This window comes from Ambystoma mexicanum, chromosome 8, assembly GCF_040938575.1.
Source record: "Ambystoma mexicanum isolate Mex_15411 chromosome 8, UKY_AmexF1_1, whole genome shotgun sequence".
NCBI lineage: Eukaryota > Metazoa > Chordata > Amphibia > Caudata > Ambystomatidae > Ambystoma > Ambystoma mexicanum.
In genome coordinates this window covers 1,632,857,166-1,632,882,106 of record NC_090929.1, presented here as the reverse complement: position 1 = coordinate 1,632,882,106, position 24,941 = coordinate 1,632,857,166, and the positions used below count along the sequence as shown (strand labels likewise).

Sequence of the window (24,941 nt, the reverse complement as noted above, 5' to 3'; positions counted from 1 at the left end):
GGCTGCCAAAGAGACCATATCGCTGGTAGAATGAGCGCTCAAACCTTCTGGTGGGCCCTTGCCTGCCAATTTGTAACATTCCAAGATGCCAAGTATAATCCACCTTGATAAGGTCTGTTTTGAAACAGCTTGACCCAATTTTCTTCCAGTATACCAAATAAAGAGTTGATCATCCATTCTGAGCTTGGAGAGCCTAGAAATATAGAAGCTTAAAGTTCATCAAGGGTCCAACCTATGGAGCCTTTCCTCCTCTTTAACGGGATGCGGCGGGGGTTAGAACACCGGCAGAATAATTTTATCATTCAGATGGAAATCAGATACAACTTTAGGTAGGAAGGAGGGTTTTACCCTCAACACAAGTCTGTCCTTGTGGAACACGGTATAGGGTGGCCTGGAAGAAAGTGCCTGCAACTTGCTCACACTATGTGCAGATATCAATGCGACCAATAATATGGTTTTAAATGTTAACACCCTCAATGGGCATGTGTGCAAGGGTTTGAATGGGGCACACATTAAAAACTTTAGAACCAGATTAAGGTCCCAAACTGGGACTTGAAAAGAAGAAGGTGGGAACACATTTGTGAGCCCTTTTAGGAATTGAATCACCAAGCAAATTTTAAAATGGGAGCATTCTTCCAAACAGCTCTTGAAGATGGAAAGCACTGCCAGGTAACCTTTAATGGTCCTAAGATTGAGACCTTTTTGTGCCAATGATAAGAGGAAAGATAACACCTCTGAAATTGAAGATAGAAAAAGATCAACTTTCTTATCACTGCACCAGTAGCAAAACGTGTCCCAATGGCAACAGTACAGAGATTTTGTTGCTGGCCTTCTTGTCGAAAACAAAACCTCCATGACGTCATCCAGGAGGGCCCAATCCTAGTATCTCAGCCTTTCAGAAACCAAGTGTGAAGTTTGAGAGTGTTGACCTCTGGATGGAGAACCTGTCCCTCCCTTTGCGAGAGAGGATTCTCTCTTTGCGGAAGACAAATCGGAGGACAGATGGACATGTCTAGAAGGTCCGGGTACCACACTCTCCTGGCCCAATCCGGGGCAATTAGGATAATGCGGCTTCTGAACCGTCTTAACCTCCTGATTACTTGAGGAATGACGGGGATCGGTGGAAAAGCATATAGTAGTGAAAACTCCCAATTCATCACGAACGCATCTCCTAGAACTCCTTTCAGAGAAAATTCCCTTGAGCAATACCTTTCACATTTACGGTTGACTCTGGTAGCAAACAGGTATACTTGAGGGGTTCCCAAAAGGGTGAAGATTTCTTGAAGGACTTCCTGAGCTAGTTCCCACTCGTGGGACACTGCTCCCTGTCTGCTCATAGTATCTGCCATCGTGTTTTCCTCCCTGGCCAGGTGAACTGCTGATAAGGAGATTCCTTCCTGAAATGCCCAGTACCAAAGCTGCATTACCACTCTGCACAGTGGTAGAGACCCTACACCTCCTCTTTTGTTGAGGTAATGCATGGCCACTGTGTTGTCCATCATTATCAGGACATTCTTTCCCGTACAGAGGGCAGGAAGGCTTTCAGTGCTTGTCTGATTTCCCTCAGCTCCAAAAGGTTGATGTGTAGTTTGGACTCCGATGGAGACCAACGACTGCTGATTGTCAGACCATTGGCATGGGCTCCCCAGCCAGTGAGTGAGGCGTCCATCACTACTGTAATCTCTGGACATGGTTGCAAAAATGGTTCTCCTTTCAGAATATTATCCTCGCAGGCCCACCACAGGAGATCCTGTACGACCACGTTTGGAACCTGAAACAGGTCTGTCATCCTTCCTGAGAATTGGGACCACTGAGTTCTCAGAGCCCACTGAAGGGCTCTCCTTCTCAGGTGGGCTTCTGGCACAAGAAAAATGCAGGATGCCATGAGGCCGAGCAACCTCAAGAAATCGTAGGCCGGAAGATTCTGGGCATTTTGAAATTTGGTATCCATCTGAAGAATGTTTTGAGCCCTCACCCTTGGTGGCGAGCTCTTTCCCAAGGATGTGTCTAATACCGCTACAATGTAGTGCAGCCGTTGGGAAGTTGTCATCTGTGACCTCTTTAAATTGAGGGTGAAGGGAGTGGCAGGTGACTTTGAGATGATCCAGGGCTTACTCGGGAGAGCGTGATCTGATCAGCCAATCGTCCAAGTAGGGGTAGACTTGAATCCCCCCTCTCCTGAGATACGCTGCCACCACCACCATTAGTTTGGTGAAGACCATCAGCGCACAGGTCAACCCGAATGGCAGGACTCGAAACTGATAGTGCGAGCCGCCAACGGCGAACCTCATGTATTTTCTATTCTTGAGATGGATTGGCACATGAAAATAAGCATTGTGAAGGTCCAATGACACCAACCAATCCTGAAGTTGGAGGGCCTGAAGGACCTGAGAAAGAGTGACCATCTTGAAATTGTCCTTCCTGAGAAACTTGTTAAAGTATCTCAAATCCAAGGAGGTCTCAGTCCTCCGTCTTTCTTGGGGATAAAAGAATATGGGGAATACCAACCCTTGTTCCTCTCCGCCAAATGTACCGGCTCTATAGCACCTTTCTCTAGCACGGTTAATATCTCCTGCTGTAGGAGTGGATCTGGAATCGTAAAAGAGTGTTTTCCCAGTGGATTGTTGTGCGGCTGCATTATGAATGGAAGGCAATAACATTGAGCTATTGTTTCCAGAGCCCAGGCATCTGAAGTAATGTCTTGCCATTCTTGCAGATGCTGAGACAGTCTGCCCCACACTGGTGTTTCGTGATGCAAGCGGTTTTGGGGCTGTTGCTGCAGTTGCTGATGGCAAAGAAGCTGTAGCTGGCTTTGTATTTTTACCTCGTCCACCGCAAGGGATTTTCCTTTGGCCTCTTTGACTGGATATTCCGTTCGCCTTTCCAAATGAGGAGTAGTAATGATAGGATTGTCACCTCCAAGATTGTCTTGATGAACGAAAAAGCTGAGGTTGGCTAACAGTGGCCCCTAAAGATTTGACAGCCGCCTTTGAGGTCTGCAACCTCTCAAGGCTCTCGTCAGCCTTGTTGCCAAAAAGGTGAGACGTGTCAAATGGCATGTTCAGAAGACGGGACTGCACAACCACACAAATCTGTGCATAACTGTGCTAGCAGCCATGGACCTGCTGACGCTGTCTGCAGTGTCCAATCCAGACTGAAGGGTTTCACGCATGGCCTCCTTGCCATCTTTAACAATAGCTAAGAAACCTTCCCTTTCCCCCCCTTCTGGTATGTGCTCCGCCGCCATGGAGATGCCCTGCCATAGAGTGTAGAAAAATGTGGCTGAGGCACATGTGGAGTTGGCCGACTTCAAGGCCATACTTCCAGCCAAAAATATGTTGCGCGCCCATCCATCCACACGCTTGTCGACCCTATCCGGAGGGATGTAGGGTACGCCGCTTTGTTAGATGTAGCTGTGGCTGCCTGGACCACCAGACTCTCGGGAGTGGGGTTTTTGGACAGATAGCGGGGTTGCTACTGGAAGGGTTGTATTTTCTAGTGAGGGATTTATCCACAGCAGGGATAGAATCTGGAGACTCCCAATTTTTGGCCACCCTATTTTGCAAGGCCACATGCAAGGGTAAAACTGGGTCTGTAGGTGGACCTTGGTCTAGAATGTCTGTGAGATCATCCTGAATAAATTGGCCCAGCCCAAATACTCTACTACTCTTGACATCAGATGTTGATAAGAAGAGTCAGCGTGTTCGCCTGGCTCTGGTTTGCCAAACTCAGTCTCTGGCGATGTATCCACACCACTGGCATCCTGCCATGTGTAAAAAAGGTCTTTCATTTTACTTTCTTCAGAGATTAGACACTCTGGCACATTAGGAGTACCAAACTCCAGACCAAAATCGACCTCCTCTTCCTCAGATCTTTCCTCTTCTTCAAAAATTGAATAAAGAGATTTAATGTACTCCTTTCTGGGCAAAGGAGTGTAAGATTTTTTAGGAGGTGGAATCAGTTTTGTTGAAGGCTTTGGCTTAGCAGCTTTTTCTTTTGCTGCCACATGCTCAGGGAGCTGAGTTGAAACATTATAAATCTTCGGCACAGATGGTTTCGGTGTCGACGTCGACAAGGGTGTCGATGGAAATGGCACCAAAGGCATCGAGGCATCGACGACCACCTTCGAAGATTTCACGTTCGACATATGAGGAATCTTCGACGGCGTTGAGGACCTCGAGCGCTCGTCACAACTCGAGTGACTCTTTTTTATCGGAGACCTCGAAGGCTCTCCATAGGTCTTTCTTCGATCACCCGGGCTCGAGGGCGTGCAAGTGTCGGAACGAGAACACTCTTGGCCGCCTTCCGAAGAAGGCAAGGCAAGATGCTTGGCCTTTTCAAAAATGTCTAGCATTTTCAGACGAAATGCCTCCCACTCTGCAGATGAAGAATGTTTAGTGGGGCACCTGAGTTTTCTGGGGGACTCGTCTGATGACGATGAAGATGGCAATCAGTGATGTTGCCTCTTCGATCTCTTTGTCGAAGACGAAGAGTGGCGGGAGCCACTGTGGGATCTTGACCTCTTTTCTTCACCCTTGAGTCGAGGAGAACGATCTCCAGACTCAACGGTTGAGGATCGGTCAGTTTTGGTTTTATGACCCACCTGTAACTTCCCCTTTCTCTATTGTAGGGCTTTACCCGTCATCGCCTGATGCTTCGAGCAAGCCTGCGTGTCGTGGCCTTCTCCCAAACACTATAGGCACGATCAATGCGGGTCTGTGATCGACATTTTTTAACTGCGTTTCTTGCACTTCTTGAAACCCGATTGAGGGGAAGTCGGGTTGATGATGATGACATCTTTGATGATTTTCTGTCGAAGAACGAACTACGTAGTAGAAATATACTAACGAGGCACGCTGAGTCTCCGAAGCAACACGTTCTGCAGAAAAACGGAACTTTGGCCAACGGGCGTCATGCATGCTACTTGTACAGCCGATGACGTCACCCTCGATGGAGGCCTTCGAGGGACATCGACTCGACACCATCAACGCATATGGCTCTCTGCTGAGAAACCTTTTCCAAAGCAGCCGAAGCTGGATGTGATTATCAAAGATGAGGACTACGTTGGAGGACACAATCCATTTGAAAGAAGCATTTCTTGATTAGGGCCTTTACTTGTGGCTCTTGGGTGAGTTTGTTGTCCATCAGGATTCCCAGATGTTTTACAATCGACGATGGAGCTGGGGTTTCACCAAGTTCTGTTGGCCATGGGATGTAGAGATTGTCTTTTCTGTTTTTTGTGATGATCATTATTTCTGTTTTACCTGGGTTGAGCTTGAGGTTGTTTGAGTTCATCCAGTTGTATTTTTCACGAAGGCAGTTCTCTAGTGTTGAATTTTCTTCTTGTGAGTCTTGTATTTTATAGACTTTGTGTGTGTCGTCAGTGTAGCTGTACCAGGTGAGGCCATGTCTTCGATATTTTAATTAGTGGAGCTTGGTAGATGTTGAATAGTAGTGGGGAGAAGGATGATCTTTGTGGAACTCTACATGACGATTCTCTTGAGCTTGATTTGAAAGTTTTCATCCATATCGTTTCTGTTCTGTTGGTTAGGAAGGATTTGATCCATAGTAAGGCATTGTCGGTGATTACTAATTCTTCCAGTCTCATGATAAGAATGTCGTTGTTAACTGTGTTGAATGCTGCAGAGAGGTCTAGAAGTATCTGTTACGCTCACCTGGTTCCCACGGGGGCGTCGACCGGAACTGGGCCGCTGTTGTTTCCACCAGCGTGACGTGTAGCGCCGAGATGACTGACTGGACTGGCCCGCTCAGCCTAGTTTGTCTGGCTCGCAGGAATATTCTTCTGCAAAGGAGAAGCGGAATTAACCACCTGTAGAATTGAGTGTCAACCCACCTTCCCCACTCCCGTTGTCTTCCCACAGATCACTCTTGATGTCCCCTCCTTAGTCTCACCTGATGGTTTGGAAGGATGAGCTCTCCATCCTGCGTCGACCGCAGGGGCGCGTTGATGACCAGTTACTTCACTGGCGTAGAGGAATTGGTGAGTTCCAGTATTGACTCTAAAGTCCAATTGTTCATAAGAGTTCAAATGTCTGATCTTCACTCTGTCCGATTCCTTGCAGGTTGCCGATTAATCCACTCGAAGATTTCCAAATGGCAATTGGCAAGATTCCGATAAGTCTATTGTGGTTTTCCCCTTAGGGGCCGGGGTACGGCGATGAAGCAGAGTTGACTGCGCCGATCCGAGATGAGGTGAGTACCCCCCGTGGTAAATCAGGTAAGTCCTTGGGGGTAGCTTGTATAGCCTTAGAGAGTCCCCTTGCTCACCTTGCTGTCTTTGTCTCCTTAGGTGTCAGAGGGCGGCCGCGAGATGGAGAGAGCGTGATGGAATGCTGAAGTACCGCCAAGCAGGTGAGTTCAGCGCGGCGCTGTAGGAATGCGAAGCGATGCTTCAAAGACTTCTGTCTTTCAGCTCCATGGTGAAATGGATCAGGATTCAGGTAAGGATTAAAGTTAAAACTCCTGTTCTAACCTTTATCCTTCTTTTCTTCTTGTTTCAGGAATCCCAGGACTGAAGCGGGCGTGGCTGAAGACTGGAGCTGCTGAAAACACGGTGAGCGTTACGCTGCAGCAAGTAGAATAACGCAAAGCACGTGTGGCTGTCCGGGCGTGGTTTAAATAGCCTTGGAAGAAGATCCAGGTAAGTATTCTTCCACAGCCCCACCCAAGTAACAAAATAGTCCCTTCAGTAAAATAGTCCCTCCTAAGCCTCATTTGGCTTGAGTCTTCATGCAGCATGGTCTGCGTCAGGTGAGAATGCAGCATGGTCTGCTTCAGGTAAGTTATCAATAATGAGCCTGGCGCCCATGGCGCCAGGACTGACTTTATCTTTATGAGCCTGGCGCCATAGGCGCCAGGACTGCACCCAAACAGCCCCTAACTGGGGCTTTTGGGCATGCTCCAAGTGGCATGATGCCTGCTTCCGGGGCTGCTGGGCCTGGTCTGGTCTTCCGGGGGCAGGCATCATGACAGTATCAAAGCGGTGCTGGTGTTTCAGTCTGCGTTTGCCTTTAGATCATCCCAGATTGAGAGAAGTGCTGTTTCTGTTCCACTCATCGGCCTGAAGCCTACTTGTGCCTGGTTTAATAGGCGGTGTTCTTCTATGAATTCTTGGATTGGATAGAAATATATGTGTGTTTCCAGGAGTTTAGCTGGGTACGGGATGTTGGAGATTGGTCTGTAATTGGAGGGGTCCTCTAGGTTTCCTGCTGTGTCCTTGAGCAGTGGTTTGATGGATGCTGATTTGAAGGATGGTGGCACTTTTCCTGTTGAGATTGATTGGTTGATGACGTTCCTGTAATATTCCGTTGGTGTTCCTTGTGAGAGGAGTGATTTGTAAATGACAGGGGAGCAGGGATCTGTGGAGAAGCCTGAATTGTTGCTTTGATTTACCAGTTTGGCAAATGTCTTCACTGATATGTGTGGGAAGTTTGTCCCGGCGTTCCTCGTAGCGGTTGGTGTCTTCAGTATTGTGGTCCCATGGTCTGTTTTGTATGGACTGTTGGATGGTCATGATTTTTTTTTCGAAATGGTCTGTGAGGTCACTGCATAGTTTCTTTGTGGTATTGGAGCGTTGTTGCAGCCGGGTGTGTTTTTTATTTCATTTATGATTTTAAAGAGTTCTTTTTGGGTATTTGGTGCTTTGAGGATTCTGTTGTGATATTATTTGCTTTTCCCTATTTGTATTTCCTTTTTGTATGAACAGGTATGTTGCTGAAGTTTGGTCTCCTTACCGGTGCCCGGTATCCCTTACCGCCCACCTCGTAATGAGGCCCTTAGTTTTTTCCTTTTCATGGCACTTAGTAGTGGGGTGAACCATTTTGCCGTTGCTCTTTTGCAGGATGGACTAAGATTGGCGATCTCGTCAATTGTTGTCGTGATCCAGTTGTGAAGTATATTGTTGTGTATGGCTTGGTTTTGCAGAAGGAATGTTGTGATGTCATGTGGAGTGTTTATGCATGAGTGATGGAATTCATGGTGGAATGTTCTAACCTGGTCAGTTGATGTGCCCTCTGCTTGGGTGATGGGCTGCCAGTGTTTTATTGTCCTATATGTAATTTATATGTAACATGATTGACTGCTACAAAGATGCCTATGAAGCTGGAAATAAACCTAGCATGTCAACCTAAGAAGGCTGGGAGCTGCTTTGTTACACTGGCAACGAGGATGGGATAGAAGAAGAGGAACCTACGTGTAAGGAAAGCAAACAAGAGCTGGAAATCTGCTGCGGGCGGTGCAGAAGCACAAGGAACAAGGACAACACTGCCCCCAAAACATGTAAGACCCATCACCCAGGGCGGAAAAAGGGGGAGGAAGACAGTTCTTATTGGAAGGATGGGCTGCCATTGTAATGGACCTAGAGCTGGAAGCTATGCCCAAATCAAGGAGGAGAAACCTGGCCCAAGTTAAGTTGGCATAGACTTGGTCCCTGGCATATGGCACAGTAAGGTGCAGGAGCATACAGTCTAATCGCATTCTGGATGTATGGGTCCCACATAAGACTGAATGCAGTGGCTCTCGTGGATGATGCACTCATAGCATTAAGGGACACGTTAATGCCACAATTAATTCATTGAACATTGGACTGTAAGCATGGGAGTTCTGAGAAAAGCACAACGCTGCAGCATGAGTTTATTTTAAATGCAACATGTAAGAGTAGTTGCTGTTGATACTTGCCTACCTGCTGTTGACGGTTGGGCATGGAGAGCTCTACACTCCTTTGCGTCCAGTAATGGAATCGTGACGTAGTTGTGGGCCTTGGGGGAATCAGCGATACTCTGGAACGTATCTTGTACTCTGAGAATGGCACTGGATGTGGAACGTGACCATGCCAAAGAACGTCAGCATTGCTTCCGTGGTTTGTGTGAGTTTCAACTCAGTGATACGGAGCGACTGGGCTCACGAAGAAAGGGCCTTCCAACATCGTCCAACGTGAAAAGGAAGCATTGTGTCTTCAGGGTTGAGTGCGGAAGCGCACACATACTATGTTGGTGGCCTGTGGTCAATCAGACCTCCGGGGAATAGGAGGCGTGATGCTTCAGCGACCAGCAGAAGGAATTTTTTCATGCGCACTGCTATGCGCACGTTAGCGACGAAACGAAAAAAATAAATATCAAAAGCACTTGAAAAAGGTGACAATAGGAGCTGTTCACTCAGGAACAAAAGCGGAAATAGTGCAGTGAGCCCAACATGGTGTGGACAGGGTTTTATATAAAAGCGGGAGCGGATTGTCTCAACCAGTAAAGATAAGGCTTTGCAGACCAGAGACTATGAAGGATAAGACTGGGAGCTGCCTCATTTCATTATACACATGGTGCTTGAGGAGTGGAGGCACCTGTGTTCCGACGTGGGACAGATAGGAGTGCCATGTTGAAAAGGAGCATTACGCAGGCAGCGGGCAAGGAAACGACTTCTGTTGGTTGATGAAACTTTAAGCAAGAAATGTGTATCCTTTTTAATGTGTGGAAGGTGATAAATGTGTATGCTAAACATCTGAGGGTAATGGCAGAATTTGAGTTGTAATATTCTGAGGATTTGCATATTAGGGGTGCCTTATACACCCATGGACTTTTAGACTTGGAAAATGTCCATTACAGAAGGGGTCGGATTGGGGAATGCATTGAGGTGTATACAAGTGTGTGCATAACAGTGCGTGCAGTTATAATGCTTTTGAGGATTTTCAGCATTTAGGTCGCTAAATTGCGACATGGACTTTTAGGAGTGGATTTGGTTTTGCCTTCATGTTAAATATAGTGGGCCTCATTACGACCCTGGCGGAACGGTTTAACGGGTGCCGCAAAAGGATGCGGCCCCATTAAACCCGTTCCGCCACATTACGAGGTCCCCTCGCGGGACATGGTAAGCAAGCCTGGTAAAAACAGGCGTGCTTACCGGGTCCCGTGAGGGGAAGAGGGAGCAAATGACGGGCCACTCGTAATCGGCCCGTTGTTTGCTCCCTCTCCCATTCCCATTCAGCCCTATGGGGGCAGAAATGGGAATGGGGAAGGTCCGGGTCCTTGGAGGGAGGAATTACCGGGCCCTCCGAACTCGGAATGGACCGGTAATTCCTCATTCTGGGAACCCGGACCCAGACGCGATTTCGGCTTGGCTTTGCAGAAGGAATGTTGTGATGTCATGTGGAGTGTTTATGCCTGAGTGATGGAATGCATGGGTGAATGTTCTAACCTGGTCAGTTGATGAGCCCTCTGCCTGGGTGATGGGCTGCCAGTGTTTTGTTGTCCTATATGTAACTTATATGTAACATGATTGACTGCTATAAAGATGCTTCTGAAGCTGGAAATAAACCTAGCATGTCAACCTAGGAAGGCAGGGAGCTGCTTCGTTAGAAATACCTACTTTAGTGTCCAGGTCAGCTTCATCCATAGTTGTTGCTTGTGGTTTGGTGATCTCCAGCAGTTCCGTTAAGCTGGAGCTTTTTATGGTTCTCCAATTTCTTTTCATGATGATCGGTAGATTTCCCTGTTGCTTGGTTATTGGGGAGGGCAGTGTGATTACGAAGGGGATGATGAGGTGGTTGCTCCATAGGATCTGAATCAGTGGTGCCGTGATAATTAGTTTTCATTGGCAAAGATTGCGTCCAGTGTATGTCCTGCTGTGTGGGTTGCTCCTTTGACTAGTTGATGTAGTTTCATTGTTGCAAGTTGGCTGGTAAGAGATTTTTGTGAGGTTGTGGTTTCTTCATCGAACCAGATGTTGAAATCTCAGAGGATAATCAGGTGGTAATGCTTGATAGCGAGGTTGGTGATTGGTTCTATGAAGGTGTCTACGAAGGTTGCACCATAAGTTGGTGGTCTGTATACTAGTATGAATTGCAGGTTTGTTCTGGGATTTGTTGATAGACGGAGGATTAGGGATTCACATGTATCTATGTTTAATGGGTCTTCCACTTTAATTTTCAAATGTTCCTCATGTATGATTGCCAGTCCACCACCTCTTTTGGTTTTCCTGTTTTCTTGGGCGCATTTGAAGGTATAGAGCAGGCAGTTATTGAGGGTGATCTTGTAGTTGTCATCTAGCCATGTTTTGGTTCCGAATAGGATGTCGATGCCTCTGTCACTTAGGAGGTCGTAGATTTCAGTGGCATGTTTGGACATGACCTTGCATTCATTAGATTGCAGTGGATCTTTTTGGTGTGATTTGGTTTATTTGGTGTTCCCTGTTTTGATGTATCGGTGTTCAGTTGAGGTGTTTTTATGTTGGCTTTGATTGGTTGAGGTTCTGTAAGGGCAGCTTCATCGTTGAAGAGGTTTGTGAGACTGATAATTAGGTTGCTGACTTCTATTGCTTCATCATCTCCTGTCATTTGATGTGCTTATCGATAGTGCCCTTTTGTTCTTGTAATATAGGGAGTAAGGGGGTTGACATCATCCCATTCTCTTCTTGGGTCCACCCGTCTTTTGTTCTGTTATTCGGGGGGGTTCTTTAGCCATCTGGAAATGTCAATATCGTAGAAGTATCTATGTTCTTTGGTTGGTGTGAGGTACAGTGTAAGGTATAAGGATTTTTCTCTTACGAAGTTTATGTCGATAGTATTATTTGACAGGGTGTGTTCTGTATTGAAGGCGTCTTCAACTGGGGTCGGTTGAGCTTGTGCATCCGTATTATTTATACTGTGTTCCTTTTCTCTTTGTCGGCATACAATTCTGCGTCGGGGCATTTTGGGTCCACGGTGGGAGGAGTTGGTCTGGGTGTTGAGTTTACAGGGCAGTTGTCCAACTGTTGTGCCTTGTGCCTTCCTCTAACAACAGAAGGGCTATCCTACGGAGTAATGTACGTTGGTGGGTGGCACGGCTGGTAATGGGCAATGGGTTCAGGTAAATTAGAGTGGAGATTATGGTAGTAGTTACTGGCTTGGTGGTTGCTGGGTGTTCTGGGGTGTCAGGGTCCTAAGATTCAATTGCGGTAGGTACTGATAATCCAGAAGAATGAGAAGCAAGCAGTGGTGAGCCTAGGTTTTACAGGTGGTTTACAAGGAGATAGTACTTTTGGGTGTAGGATATCAGATGTCTGAAGGCATATAGGTTTCGGGTGGAGCCAGGTGATGATGGAACAGCTCGATTCCTGAGCCCTGGTCAACAGCAGGTAGATCCAGGTACTGCAAATGGCAGGCAGTGATCAAGATTGGGACAAAGGCAGGCGGAAGTCAAGTATCAGGTCTGGGACAAATAAATGACAGGGGAGGTTTAGGTTTGAGAGGAAGGTGGTAATGAATGCCTAAGGCCACTAAGAATGGCAGGCAGCATTTGAACACCTAGATTGGAACACCTAGACAGCGGGAGAGGCTCAGGCCTCGCAGTGTAGCAGGTTTAATAGTATAAAGCTAGAAGTGGAAACACCTAGAATTGACTTTCGTATACAGAGGAGAGGCCCAGGTCTCACTGTGCAGTTCAGGCACAGGGGAGCACACCTAGATGTAGTTTGGTACAGGGGAACACACAGAGATGTGAGTTCTGCATGGGGGAGGCCTAGGTTCTACAATACAGCTTAGTGCAGGAAGGGACACCCAGACGTGAGAGTCCTGCATGGTGGGAGAGAGGGCCAGGCTTCACAATGCACATTGATACAGGAGAGAACACCTGCACTTGAGAGTTCTGTATTGGGTGGAGAGGCCTAGGTATCACTATGCAGTTGGTACAGGAGAACACGCTGAGACTTGAGAGACTTGTACAGTGGGAGAGAGCCCTGAGCTTTACAGTTCGGTTATGGTACAGGAGAACACACCTAGAATGGGGCCTGTATGGTGGGAGAGAGGCCTAAATTGCACAATGCAATTTGGTACAGGAAACACTGAGATTGAGAGTCCTGTATAGTGGGAGCGAGGCCTACGCCTCAAGATGCTGTTTCAAATGCAGTTTCAAAATACAGTGGCGCACGATCCGAAGGGTCCTGTATAGTGGGAGAGAGGCATAAGCTTCACAATGCAATTTGATACAGAAAACACTGAGATTGAGAGTCCTGTATGGTAGGAGAGGGGCCTCAGTTTCACAATGCAATATGGTACAGGAACACACTAAGGTTTGAGAGTCCTGTATAGTGGGAGCGAGGCCTATGCCTCAAGATGCAGTTTCAAATGCAGTTTCAAATACAGTGGAGCACACTTAGAAGGATCCTGTATAGTGGAAGAGAGGCCTAAGTTTCAAAATGCAGTTTAGTACAGGAAACACACTGTGACTTGAGAGTCCTGTAAAGTGGGAGAGAGCCTAAATTTCACAATGCAATTGGTACAAGAAACACACTGAGATTGAGAGTCCTATATAGTGGAAGAGAGGCCTAAGGTTCATGTGACACTGTCTGTATATGTTGTAAATAGAAAATTGTGCCTACCTTATCCGTTGATGCTGGGTGACGGCAGCCTGTTCGTCGTGAGCCGTGCCAGGGTACTGTGGCCTGTTGCAACTGCTGGTTTGGGTGGGGTGACAACAAGCAGCCACTGCTTGTTGGCATGTAGTTGTGGGGCGCTGTTGCTGTGTCTGGGAGCTAGGGTGTGGCACTGTAGGTTTCTTTGGGTTAAGGGCGTAGGGCTAATGAGGTGGAAGTGCGCGCTGATAACGTGGATGAGTGTTACTAGAGTAGGGAGAGAGTAGCAGTTAGGGTTTGGGGTATGTTAGGGCCTGGTCCCTGGCCTCCTCTACTCACATTGCAGACACTATCTGGAGCCGCTGCTTCAGGAGCCGCCCTTTGCCTTGGGCCCTTAGCTGTTGGAGCTGCAAAGGCAGAGGGCTGCCCTGGGAAGTAGTGTTAAAAGGAGGAAGGACCAATCAGGCGCAGGGGTAGGAAGGAGGAGGGACCAGGGCCGGGCTAAAGAGCAGGGGAAGGGGAAACGCAGTAACACGTGCGCAGGAGCACTTTTTATTCCTAAACTACACGCCAAAAGACAATTTTAAAACAATACGGGCCAAACACGCAAACCTCTTACCTTTGGGATCGGGTGTCAATGTTAGCAGAGCACCGCGTGCGGCTAGGGCCTACCAGAAGGAAGGAACTATCAGGGGAGGGAGTGGGAGGGAGAAGGGACCAGGGACGAGTTAAAGAGCAGGGCAAGGGGAAAGCAGTAACACGTGCGCAGGAGTACTTTTTATTCCTAAACTACACAACAAAAGCCAATTTTAAAACAATACAGGCCAAACACGCAAACCTCTTACCTTTGGAATCGGGTGACAATGTTAGCAGAGCACTGCGTGGGGCAAGGGCCTACCTTGTAGATCAACCTTCAATACTAGCATGACATTTTCCTGAGTATTGTTGGTTTGGGAACACTCAGAGCGCCCCGAGTCATGGTTCCCCTTAAGGCCGGGGTCAGGTGTTTCCCGACTGCCTCGGTGGAACTATTGGGCAGTCCTTCAGTTGATGTTTGTTTGATCCACAATACATGCAAAGACCAAGTGTTTTTGCGACGGTTCCATTCTTTAGGTGTCAAGGGTTCTCTGGCTAAACCAAGCTGCATGGGTTCTTCTTCCAAGGATGGCTGAGTACCATAATGGGCAGCTTCCAAGGTCCTTGGGGAACAATGCTTGCGTTTCTCCGAAAGCCGTTCTTGATGATGGAAATCCAACTGCAATACTAGGGCTATCATTTCTTTTACATTGTGAGGTCTTGGAACTCTAGACAACTCATGCTTGAGGTCTTCTGATAATCCATGCCCAAAAAGTGTAATCAGGGCATCTTCCGGCCAGGCTGTCTCAGCCGCTGATTGCTTAAAGGTGGTGACATAAGTAAAGACGTCCGAAGAGCCTTGTCGTATATCTAAGAGCTGTTCTTGGGCTGAAATGGCCAGTTCTTGTCGACCAAACATGGCTTCAATACTGTTGGCAAAAACGGGAAAAGAATCCAGGATTTGATTATTAGTTACCACTAAAGGGGTAGTTCAAGCTAAAGCTCCTCCTGTCAAATTAGAGACCATAAAACTAACCTTCGACCGATCTGTCAGAAAAAAGATGGGTTTTAAGGTGAACTGAACAATACAGAATTCTAAGAACTCCTTAAGTCTTTTGGGGTTGCCATCAAACTTCACTGCTATCGATGCTATAGGAGTAATCTCCGTCCTGGCAGGTCTAGCTGCATCCATTTGGCATAATGTTGTTTTCATTCTTTAAGTGTTGGACCTCCTGAGTAATATCTTGAAGAGCGGCCAAAACTTGTTGCATCTGATCCATAGTGTTTGTTTTTTTTGTTTTTGTTTTTTTGTTGGCAGTCGCTTACTATTAGGTTTTGGGTTCTGTGAACTGACCTGATCTGGCAGAGCATTTCCACTGCCTGTAGCTGGAGAATGCAGCAGTAGACAAGTCCCACACAGTCTCTTACGAGCCCCTAAGAAATTAGGGTGACAAAGGATGCTATGAGGGTCAAGCCCTAAAGGGAAAAAAACCCTGTGAAGTGGAAAACCCTTGTCCGTGAAGCAAAGAGATTCCTGGTTGATCAGAATCCGAGATGCAGAGAATGATGTGGGGTTCTCTTGTAGCTGGCAACAGAATCCCCAATGAATGCAGCCTCCGGTAGTAATGTAGAGGGCTCTACAATACCTGACATGTAGATGGGGTGTATGAAAAGGAGGCGGAGCCCGCGGAGGTAAGGAAATCAGGGAAATGGAGAACAGAGAATGGAAGGTGATATAGGAGAAAGGGTGAGAGCACCGGAGTGCAAGTGTAACTCGAAGAGTAGAGGAAGTCACAATAGCAGAAAGGAAGGTGGTGCCTGTGCGCAATGGTGACTCGCAATGATCGTGGTCAGAGCAAGAATAAGGGAAAGAATAACAGCGTCAGTGCTTCAGAAACAACAGAAATGATGCACAAGGCTCACCTGTCATGCTCCCTATAAGCCGGTCCTGTGAAGGATCCTAGACAGGTCCTGGGTGACATCTTGAAAAGCACTACAGCGCTGCCTGAATGCCGATTGATAGACCCAATCCGTTGCCATCCTGGATGACCCGCAATCCCGCGAGGATGCCTCCTCCTCCATTGATGCCAGACAGACCAGGCACTGGCCGAGGTCCTAACATCCCCCCATCCTAGTCCTCAGCATTATCTTGAGCCTCCAAGTTGTTATGTTCCATCAACATGGACACCGCCTCTGGACTTTCAAAGAAGTGCAACTTTCCGCCATGCAGCACTTTCATCCTGGTCGGATATATGAGCATATATTTGAGCCCCTTCTGCCAGAGCCTCGCTTTAACTGGAACAAATCTATTTCTCTGTTGTTGTACTAGAGGGGTGTACTATCCGGATAGATAGCAATGTTGGAACTGTCTCCCTGTATCTTCCCTCTATCTCTTGAAAATTGGAGGAGCACTTCCCGGTCCCTAAAGTTTAATATCTTGGGTATTACTGGGCGGGGTGTGACCCAGGTAGAGGTCTCTTCTGGAGAGACCAGTGGGCTTATTCAACAGCGAATCCCTGAGACAGTTTCGGAGGGCCCACTTCCTGCAGGAACAAGTTCTCAATATAGGTTGCTGGGTCTCTGCCTTCAACATCCTCTGGGGGTTCCCAACACCCTGACATTATTTTGGTGAGAGCGGCCCTCTGCATCCTCAGCTCTCTGTTCCAAGATGGTATTTCTGGATTCCAGTGATTTCATCCAAGTAACTAGGTCCTCAGTGGTGGTAACTCTGTCTCTCAGCAGTGATTCCGTCCTCGTCACTTGTTCTGCAAGCAATCTCACATACTGGCAGAGAAGTTGGACATCAACCTTCGCCTCCTCTATTTTGTGTTCCAGGGAGGACCATAAAGCAGCTATAGCCGTAAGCACTTTCTTCCTCTTGTAGGCCGGGTTGAGGTGTGTGGGCTCCAGCCGGTGCCACTCCTATAGCCGAATCTGGAATTTGGGGCTCCCCGTGGCTAACAAAGGAATCCATAGTGGAGCCCTTGAGCTTATTCTTGGTAGGAGACATAGCCCGTGGTATAGAGCTGTGTTTGGGCAGCAGAGCACAGAGCTGCACGTCTGTCATGCAGAGCCCAAACGCAGCTGTAGTTCATGCAGCAGCCCACGTTCACCACAGCAAATGCCACTAAGTAGAGTGATCAGCGTAGTATCAAGCACAAAAGCGCTGGTATGCAGCAGTGTTTATCAGGAGCGATAAGGCTCCCAGCATGTGTCCATCACATCAACGTTACCCTCCGCTGCTCCGTGTTTGGGGCTCCCAGCCTCCATCTCCCTCCATGTGCAAGCCAGCCGCGGCCCACTTACCTCAGTGTCATGCTTGTTGTGTCCCAGCGGTGCCATGGCAGGCAGGCATGTACTATCCAAGGCTCCAGCAAGGCACAGCTACATCAACACCCAATCTCCAATGGTTGCTGCTATCAGGGCGACTTCCAGGCGACACAGCAAAACAACCCGGAAGTGCCCGGTTTGGATACACTGCTGCTCAACAAGTGGCTCGAGTCTTGACCACACACCCCGCCTCAGCAACTGCACTTGTCCTGTCGATGAAAACAGGTACTGTAGTTCTCCCAGCACCACAAAGACAGGTCAGCTGCCATCTTAGGACTGTATGCTCAGATCCCAATATAATCACTCCCGAGGCGGTCAAGAGTCAGTCAGTATCATTATTCTGGTTTAGTAATAATAGCCTGGGATTAAGCTGACCTCTTAGATGCTGAGGTTTAAGCCACTGGGCCGATTCCTTTAGTAGAAATTATGTGTCTTCTACCGCCTTATCCTTGAGTGGTGGGACATTCACGAGGTACCTTGAGAATGACCTACAGCCCTTATTTTCTCCTTCCTTTGGGAGACATCGTATGTGGCTCGGAAATGCAGGAAGACTCTTGCACTTAAGCTTCCAGATCTCTAGGAAATCCCTTGACTATAGCCAGTACTGGGCAATTTGTTTGCATTGTTTCTTTTTTTGTTTATTCTTTGAATTGAAATTTTGAATAACGTAAAATAGAAAGAAAAACAGAACACAAGATATAACACAAAGGAGACATTATGCATCGGGCACATTATGCAACATTAGTTAACAATAACTACAATAACAATTGCACATTTATATGAGCCAGTCAGATGGGTCTTAACATTTGGGCAGAAATTAGACATGAAGAACAGTGCCAACTTATTTGAAGATGATCGAGCAGAATCAATGGAAAAACTTGAGAAGAGTTTTACAAATAGTAGAGGAAAATAGCCCATGTAACTTTCGGGAGTATATCAGCTCCATCTGTTTCTTTGCATTTATTGGTCTAAATATGTTCTCTATACCAAAGCTGAATGGTGGGAGGAGAGCGGCGCATCCAATTCAGTGTACTCGCATTATAAATCTTCGTGGAGAATGATCAATGGGGATTGATAGTCTTAGTAAGCATACCAACGGGTCGCATCCACTATAGAAGATAGCAGATAGAAGTTTTGTAATAGCACTCCAAAAGTCCCAGACAATTGCACAAATTCTGCTTGTCTAATGGACAGGAGCAGATAGTTATCATACAGTGATTTCAGTACTTTTTGGTCCTAAAAAGAAAGCCCTCTCTGTGCATGATGTTTTTGTAGGTTGCAAGCTAATGCTCTGATTGCTAAGGCAAAGAGGTTGGTGAGAGAGAGCACCCTTGCCACTATCAAGAGGATGTTAAAACTATCAATAAAATGTATAGACTGATTCAATCATGGATGACCAACAATGGCCTGACTCTTAATACAGATAAAATATGCGGGTTCATGTCAGTAGCTTAGTGTCTTCTATGATATACTACATCCAAGTTACTCGTACAGTTACGTCCTTATATTTCTAGAGCTAGCTGTGAGACAATGGGCCTCATTACACCGACGGCGGTAACCATGGTGCTAGTAGCTCCATGGTTGCTGCCAGGATTTTACCGATTCCATCTTGGTGAAGGGGGGAATTACCTCCCATTCCAAGGTTGGCGGGGCGGTAATTCCCCATTCACCAACGCCCTTCCCCATTCCCATTTGAGCCCCCATAGGGCTCAATGGGAATGGGGACGGAGCAAATAAGGATACCGCTATTAGTGGTACCGTTATTTGCCCTGAAGTCCCTCAGAGGGTCCCTTCCTTAACGTGTGGTCTGGCCACACGTTAAGGACGGGACCCACTGAGGGACCTCGTAGTATGGCGCTAAGGGATTACCGGCACCGGTGCCCTTACCGGTGTCGGTAATCCCTTAGCGCCATCCGTGTAATGAGGTCCAATGGCTTGAGCAATAATGGGCTCCAAAATAGACTATGGTGGCAGTCTATTGGTGGGCATAGCTAAATCTAAGTGTAAGGCTGCAGATTATACAGAATAGCGCAGTAAGAGTGATTACTGGCCTCAACAGAAGAGATCATGTGTCCGAGGCCAGGCGTGATTTGCACTGGCTCCCTAGAGAGGCAAGAATTGATTTCCGGCTTCTGCTTATTGTGCATAAATGCTGATGGGGTCAGGCCCTCTACATCTGAGCAAAGCACTGGCAACCAGATCTAATACTTGCACTCTTAGATCAAACAACACTAACTAACTCCAAACCCCTACTTTTAAGTTGATTCAGGTAAAGTGTGGTTTTTCGGTGGTTGCCCCGAGGGCCTGGAACGCTATCCTGCCTGACTTTAGGGAGCTTAAATCCACTAATAAGTTTAGAAAAGAGCTGAAAACTCTGCTGCTTAGGTAAACTCTTTTCCCTCGTTTTCTTCTTCTTCCTTAAATAGGGTCTTAAATCATATGTTGTATTTATATGTTGTATGCTTGTTTGTCTGCACCCTTAAGCCTCCGGGTCAGTGGTGTGCATTATAAGTGTAAAGTAAAGTATAGCATGTCATTTGAAATGGCTCAGATTGGATGTTATTGGTTTAAACTCTAGCCATCAAGGTAGAGTGCAAAAGTGAAGAGTAAAAGCTGGCGTACATGTGTGTACGCCACCTTTTGGCCTGCGCATTTGCACTCCGCTGTGCAAATTGAGTAAACGCTGCTTGCTGCTTACATATGGGAGGCATCGTTAACAATGGATCCCTGTGGGGTCGGCCTGCTTTTTTCTGGCATAAATCCGGTAGACCCCATAGGAATTCTCAGCATTTGTGCTGGCATGAAAAGCTATGCTGGCGCAAATGCTGGGAGCCTTTGCATGGTGGAGAGAAAGGAAGTGTTGGAAATGCAAGTAGTGTTATGCCCTGCCTCTCATTATTATTATCATTATTATTATTATTCTGATTATTATTATTAATATTATTATTACAGTATTTATTGAGCGTGGCCCTAACTTCGAGAAGCAATGGAGCGCTTTATAGAGGTATACAATACAGATACGCAACAGAGCGCTTTACAGAGGTATACGACAGTACAGATGCATAACGGAGCACTTTTCAGAGGTAACAGCAGAACAGATATACAGCAGGGGGTAGGATACAGAGGGGCAGAGAGGATTGGTATGGCTGTACCGGGAGGCAGGGAGGAGAAGGCTGCACACGTCTAGTGAGTCAGGTTGCGCGGGGTACCACCTGAATAATAGGATCGTGGAGGCGAGTCAAATACTAAGGGGAAGGAGGTTCCATAGTCTTGGGGCGTAGGCAGAGAAGGCTTGTTTTCTGGTCCTTTCCTTTTTCAGCAGCGGATTTCAAGTCTGCACATGTCCTGGCTTCTAGTGGTGCACTGTCTGCCGGAGATGCTGAGTTTCTCTGCGAGGGAGCTGGATGACTTGAGGGCGACTGCTTTGTAGATGATGAAGCAAGATTTATCCGCACTTGTCTAAATGCAGATTTAGACAGAAACAGAGGGTGCTGGTGAGTGCCCATCGTTCAGGATGTTCAGGGCTTCGTTGACCACCTGTATGGTTGCCGTCTCCATGCTGCATCTGGGTCAGAACCCGGATTGGTAGGTTTGGAGGAGATTGTTGGTAATCGATGTGTTGCTGCAGTTGCGTGGCTACCGCTTTCTCTGCAATCTTACCTAGGAAAAGAAGATGGGTGATGGGGCGATAGTTACCTAGATTGTGGGTAACCAGAGTGGGTTTCTTTAGTAGAAGGAGAACTTGACCTGTCTTTAGGGTCGATGGGAAGGTGCCTTGATTTAAGAAGCCGTTGATGATCTCCAGGCAGGGAAGGATGCTACGAGGATGCCGTCTGTATACAATGAGGCTTTGAGGGCGGCCAGGTTTTCTACCAGGTCTTCTGTAATGAGTGTCTTGAATGCTGTCCAGGGTGTTTAGTTTTCACGAGGAAGGACCTAGGGTGGGTCTGTGAATGCGGAGCTGGTGTCTATGTGCTGGCGAATCTTGCTGACTTTATCGATGAAGAAGGTGTTGATGGTGATGGATTTTTTGATGGAGTGTGGTATGGCAGGGTTGGGTAGCGAGTGACGCAGTGCTTGACCGCTTTGAAGAGGGCTCTGCTTTTGTCGGCTTCTGCCATGGTGTTCTGATAGTAGGAGGCCTAGTTTGTGTTGATTAGTTGTCGGTGGGTTGCTCAGAGTTCCTTGAGGAGCGCCACGCTGGATGTGGTTCTGGAGTGGTGCCATGTTTTCTCTTGTTTCCTGATGACTGTTTTGCTGAGGTTGAGTTCTTGCGTGTACCAGGATGAACATGATTTTGGTTTGCAGGTGCGTTGTTTGAGAGGCGTATGTCGGTCGATGGAGGCTGAGAGGGTGGCATTGAATGCTTCCATTTGAAAGTTGCACTACGGTTGTGGGTGTTCGGTCTATGTGAGGTGGAGGTTGGGAAGGTCTTCTGTGAGGGCTTGCACTGGAAAGTACTTGAAGGACCTGAAGGTTTGTCTGATGGGTTTCTCCTGGAAGTGCTTGACTGTGGTTGTGTGAAGGATGTTGAAAGGCACGGCCAGTTGGTCAGACCAGTCAAGCAGGAGAGGAGAGCTCTGTAGGGAAGGCAGTGCAGTGAGGATTAGGTTGAGGGAGTTAATTTTCTTCTGAGTTAGGTTTTCATGAGCTGTGTGAGGCTGAGGGTCTCAAAAAGGCAGAGGAGAGCTTCCTTCATTGATTTGATGGCCTTGTTGCCTGGGAGGTTGAAGTCGCCTAGGAAGATGTTATTGGTGTGCGTGGGGCATATGGTGGTTACCAAGTCAGTGAAGTCTCTGATAAAGGCTGTGATGGGTTTGAGTGGTCTGTAGATGAGATGGAAGGTGACTCTGTCTGTTGGGGATTGCAGGAAGTGGCAGGAGAGGAATTCGAAGGAGGCAATATTGTTTACGTCGTCTGGATGACTGTGAGGCTTCTACTAGTTTGGTTGGCGCGGTCTCTGTGTTAGATGCTGTAGCCATCACGGACAAGGGCGTCTAGGATATGGGTGGAGGTAGGTGTCAGCCAGGTCTCGGTGATGAATTTGGCATGAAGGTCATGTGTAGTGATGAGGTTGGCAATGTTTGCTGCATGGGTGATAGCTGAGTGGACGTTGTCGAGCATCAACTTCCGCGTTGTGGATGATGTAGCAGTGCTAATGGGCCTGTGGCTGATGTGGGTGAGGTTGCTCCATTGCAGACTCTATGCCTTAGGGGAGGGGTGATGTCATTGGTGTTGTTTGGTGATGGTGGGGATGGCCTTTGGGGACGGAGACAGAAAATGCATCCCAGCACATGCACACCTGTTGTGTGAGCAGGGGTTCGGGCCCTGGGTTCTCCTGGTCTGAACAGAGCCAAACAGGAATTGTCCTTTTCTCTGTCTGCCATTCACTTTGGACGCCCTAGTGAGAGACACACTAGATCTAAGAGTTAAGAGCAGAAAGGAAGAGGCAGGGCTATGAAGGTGGGCGGGGCTTAGGCCACCTGACCTACATCCACTTGCACCTGCTCACCAACTGCAAAGGAAAAGAGGCTGGAGGGCTTCTTCAGTAGGGAAAAAGGACAGCAAAACAGGAAAGCACCAACAGTTTAGCAGTGATTGACTGGTGGGCAGGGCTTAGGCCATGTGACCTAGATCCACCTTCACTTGCTCATCAACTGCCATACAGTGATACAAATGCAGGAAAATGGGGTGTGACGTAAGAAGAGTGCATAAAAGCATTATGTAAGGATTTTACGCATGTTGCTTAAGCAACACCCCATCCAAAAGGAGCTGGCTAATGAATATCAGCAGGTGTCCCATTTAAAAAACAGGTGACACCTGCTGACTATTCATGATTATTCCGGGGGGCAATTTTCCATGAACACCCTCCCTTTGTGCCCTCAAGCACTCATGATGTGCATGGTGTACCTTCTCCCACACTCTCCACTTTCTTACATTCCCCCTACCCTAGGGTGAATTCCTGTGCTCCTCTCTGCCGCCCTGAACGTATGTTTTACTCTTTAATGTTGGCAGGCTTCCTATTTGTAAGGGGAGCCAGCCACGAAATAGTGAAGGCACCTTCGGCTAGAAATTAAAAAATATGTTTTCTATTTCTAGCAAGCAACAATATGTTTCTTTTTCCCGGCTGAAAGGGCACGCTAGAATCCTAAAAAAAGCACTTTAAAGTTCCATCGGAGCCGGAGCTGAGCTGCCAATGGCAGGCAGGACTGTTCTCCATCTTTCATGGCCCTGTGGGAATTACATCCTGTTAACCAGCCTGATTTGCATAGGGTCTTTCCCCTTCCTGTAATGGCTTGGCAGAGGAAGAACAATGGTCTGGAGGTTTCCCCAGTGCGAGGCCAGCTTAACTCTAAACCTTCCAGCCATCACCTCTTTGCCCTCCATAACATCGCCTAGGCCTGCTTGAACCTTTGCATTGTTACCAGTATGCTCGCCCTGAATTCCAGGCTCCACCCACTCCAGGTATAACAACATTATCCCAACCTCGTTTCCACTTGCTGTGCACTTGCGAATACAGATATTGTCCATGTGGTTCCTTCAGTCTCACCTCATTTTCAGTGCCACAGCCCAGGTAATCGATGCTGAATATGACGAGAGAAGACAGAATCTGGGGGCGGCAGCTGACGTCATTTAGGAAGGTGTCGTTGCCAGTGTAGCCTAATAACTCCAGGTAGGCGCTGGGTATGACGGCTTCCATAGAGTCTGTGGAACAGAACAGCTTCACTGCGAGGAAAGGGGACACGCGACACAGTTACACACACAGTGACAACCGCTGCTCCTGCTACCGCACACTTACACATCACGCATGACGTTCTGATTTATCAAATTGATGACATCACTTACTGCTGAATGGCTCCATTAAGGTATGAAAAACAGAAAGAACAAATACAAAAGTATGACATTTCTTCAGTAGCATTGACATTCCGGATGGGAAAACCCAATAACCTGGGACAAAAGAATGCAGGCATTAAATGCAAAACAGATAATACATTACTCTATGACAGCTGCTCTAAGATGGAGCAAATGCTAGATAGAAGAAACGAGTAGCACCTTTGATTTGATAAAAAAAAGTGAACAATATTCTTGGTTCCCTTGAAAAGAAGCAAGTACCCGGAAGTACAGAGAAGTACACTATTTGCTGTGGGAGACTCGCCGTGCCGAGCGCTGAAGGACTGTTTTGTTCGTAATTCAACACGAGGAGGAAGTCTTTGTAGGAAACACGGAAGTTGCCTGGACAAAGTCGTTACAACACTCATTTGTTTAAAATCTATCTATGGATTTGTTGAAACACCGCATACACGGATACCGTGTTACCTCCTCCCTTTTGTTTCCACTATTTTCAGGGTTCGCCTGATTGGTTACATCAATAAGGAACCGCCCCGCCTCTGTATTGAAATTCTGTACGCGTAGCGCACCCGCGCGCGAAACCCGAAGTACAGAGAAGTACGCTGTTCGCTGTTTGCGGCTTTGAGTGGTGAGCTGGCATACTTACTGCTTTAATAGGTATTATTCCCAAGGTCATAAACAAAGCTATATTTCAGCAAGCGTCAGTTTGGGCTTCAAGAGCGAGAGCACCATAAACAGTGATTCAGTGATTTACATTTAAAGCTTGTTTTGCAGTGCTTTTATGTAACAGTTCTGTGGTCTCTTTAGTGTCTGGTGTGTTCAGTGAAAACAGTGCACCCTTTTTTCAT

The 24,941-nt window shown here is 47.3% G+C and overlaps 1 protein-coding gene across 1 annotated transcript in view; it reads right to left on the bottom strand.

Moving 5' to 3' along the window:
- LOC138473430 (deleted in malignant brain tumors 1 protein-like) overlaps positions 1-24,941 on the bottom strand; it is a 650,575-nt gene that overhangs the window by 108,298 nt on the left and 517,336 nt on the right. Inside the window, exon 8 of the mRNA XM_069612089.1 lies at positions 23,795-23,970. Coding sequence (XP_069468190.1) covers positions 23,795-23,970 — 176 coding nt within the window. The remainder of the gene's footprint in view (positions 1-23,794; positions 23,971-24,941) is intronic.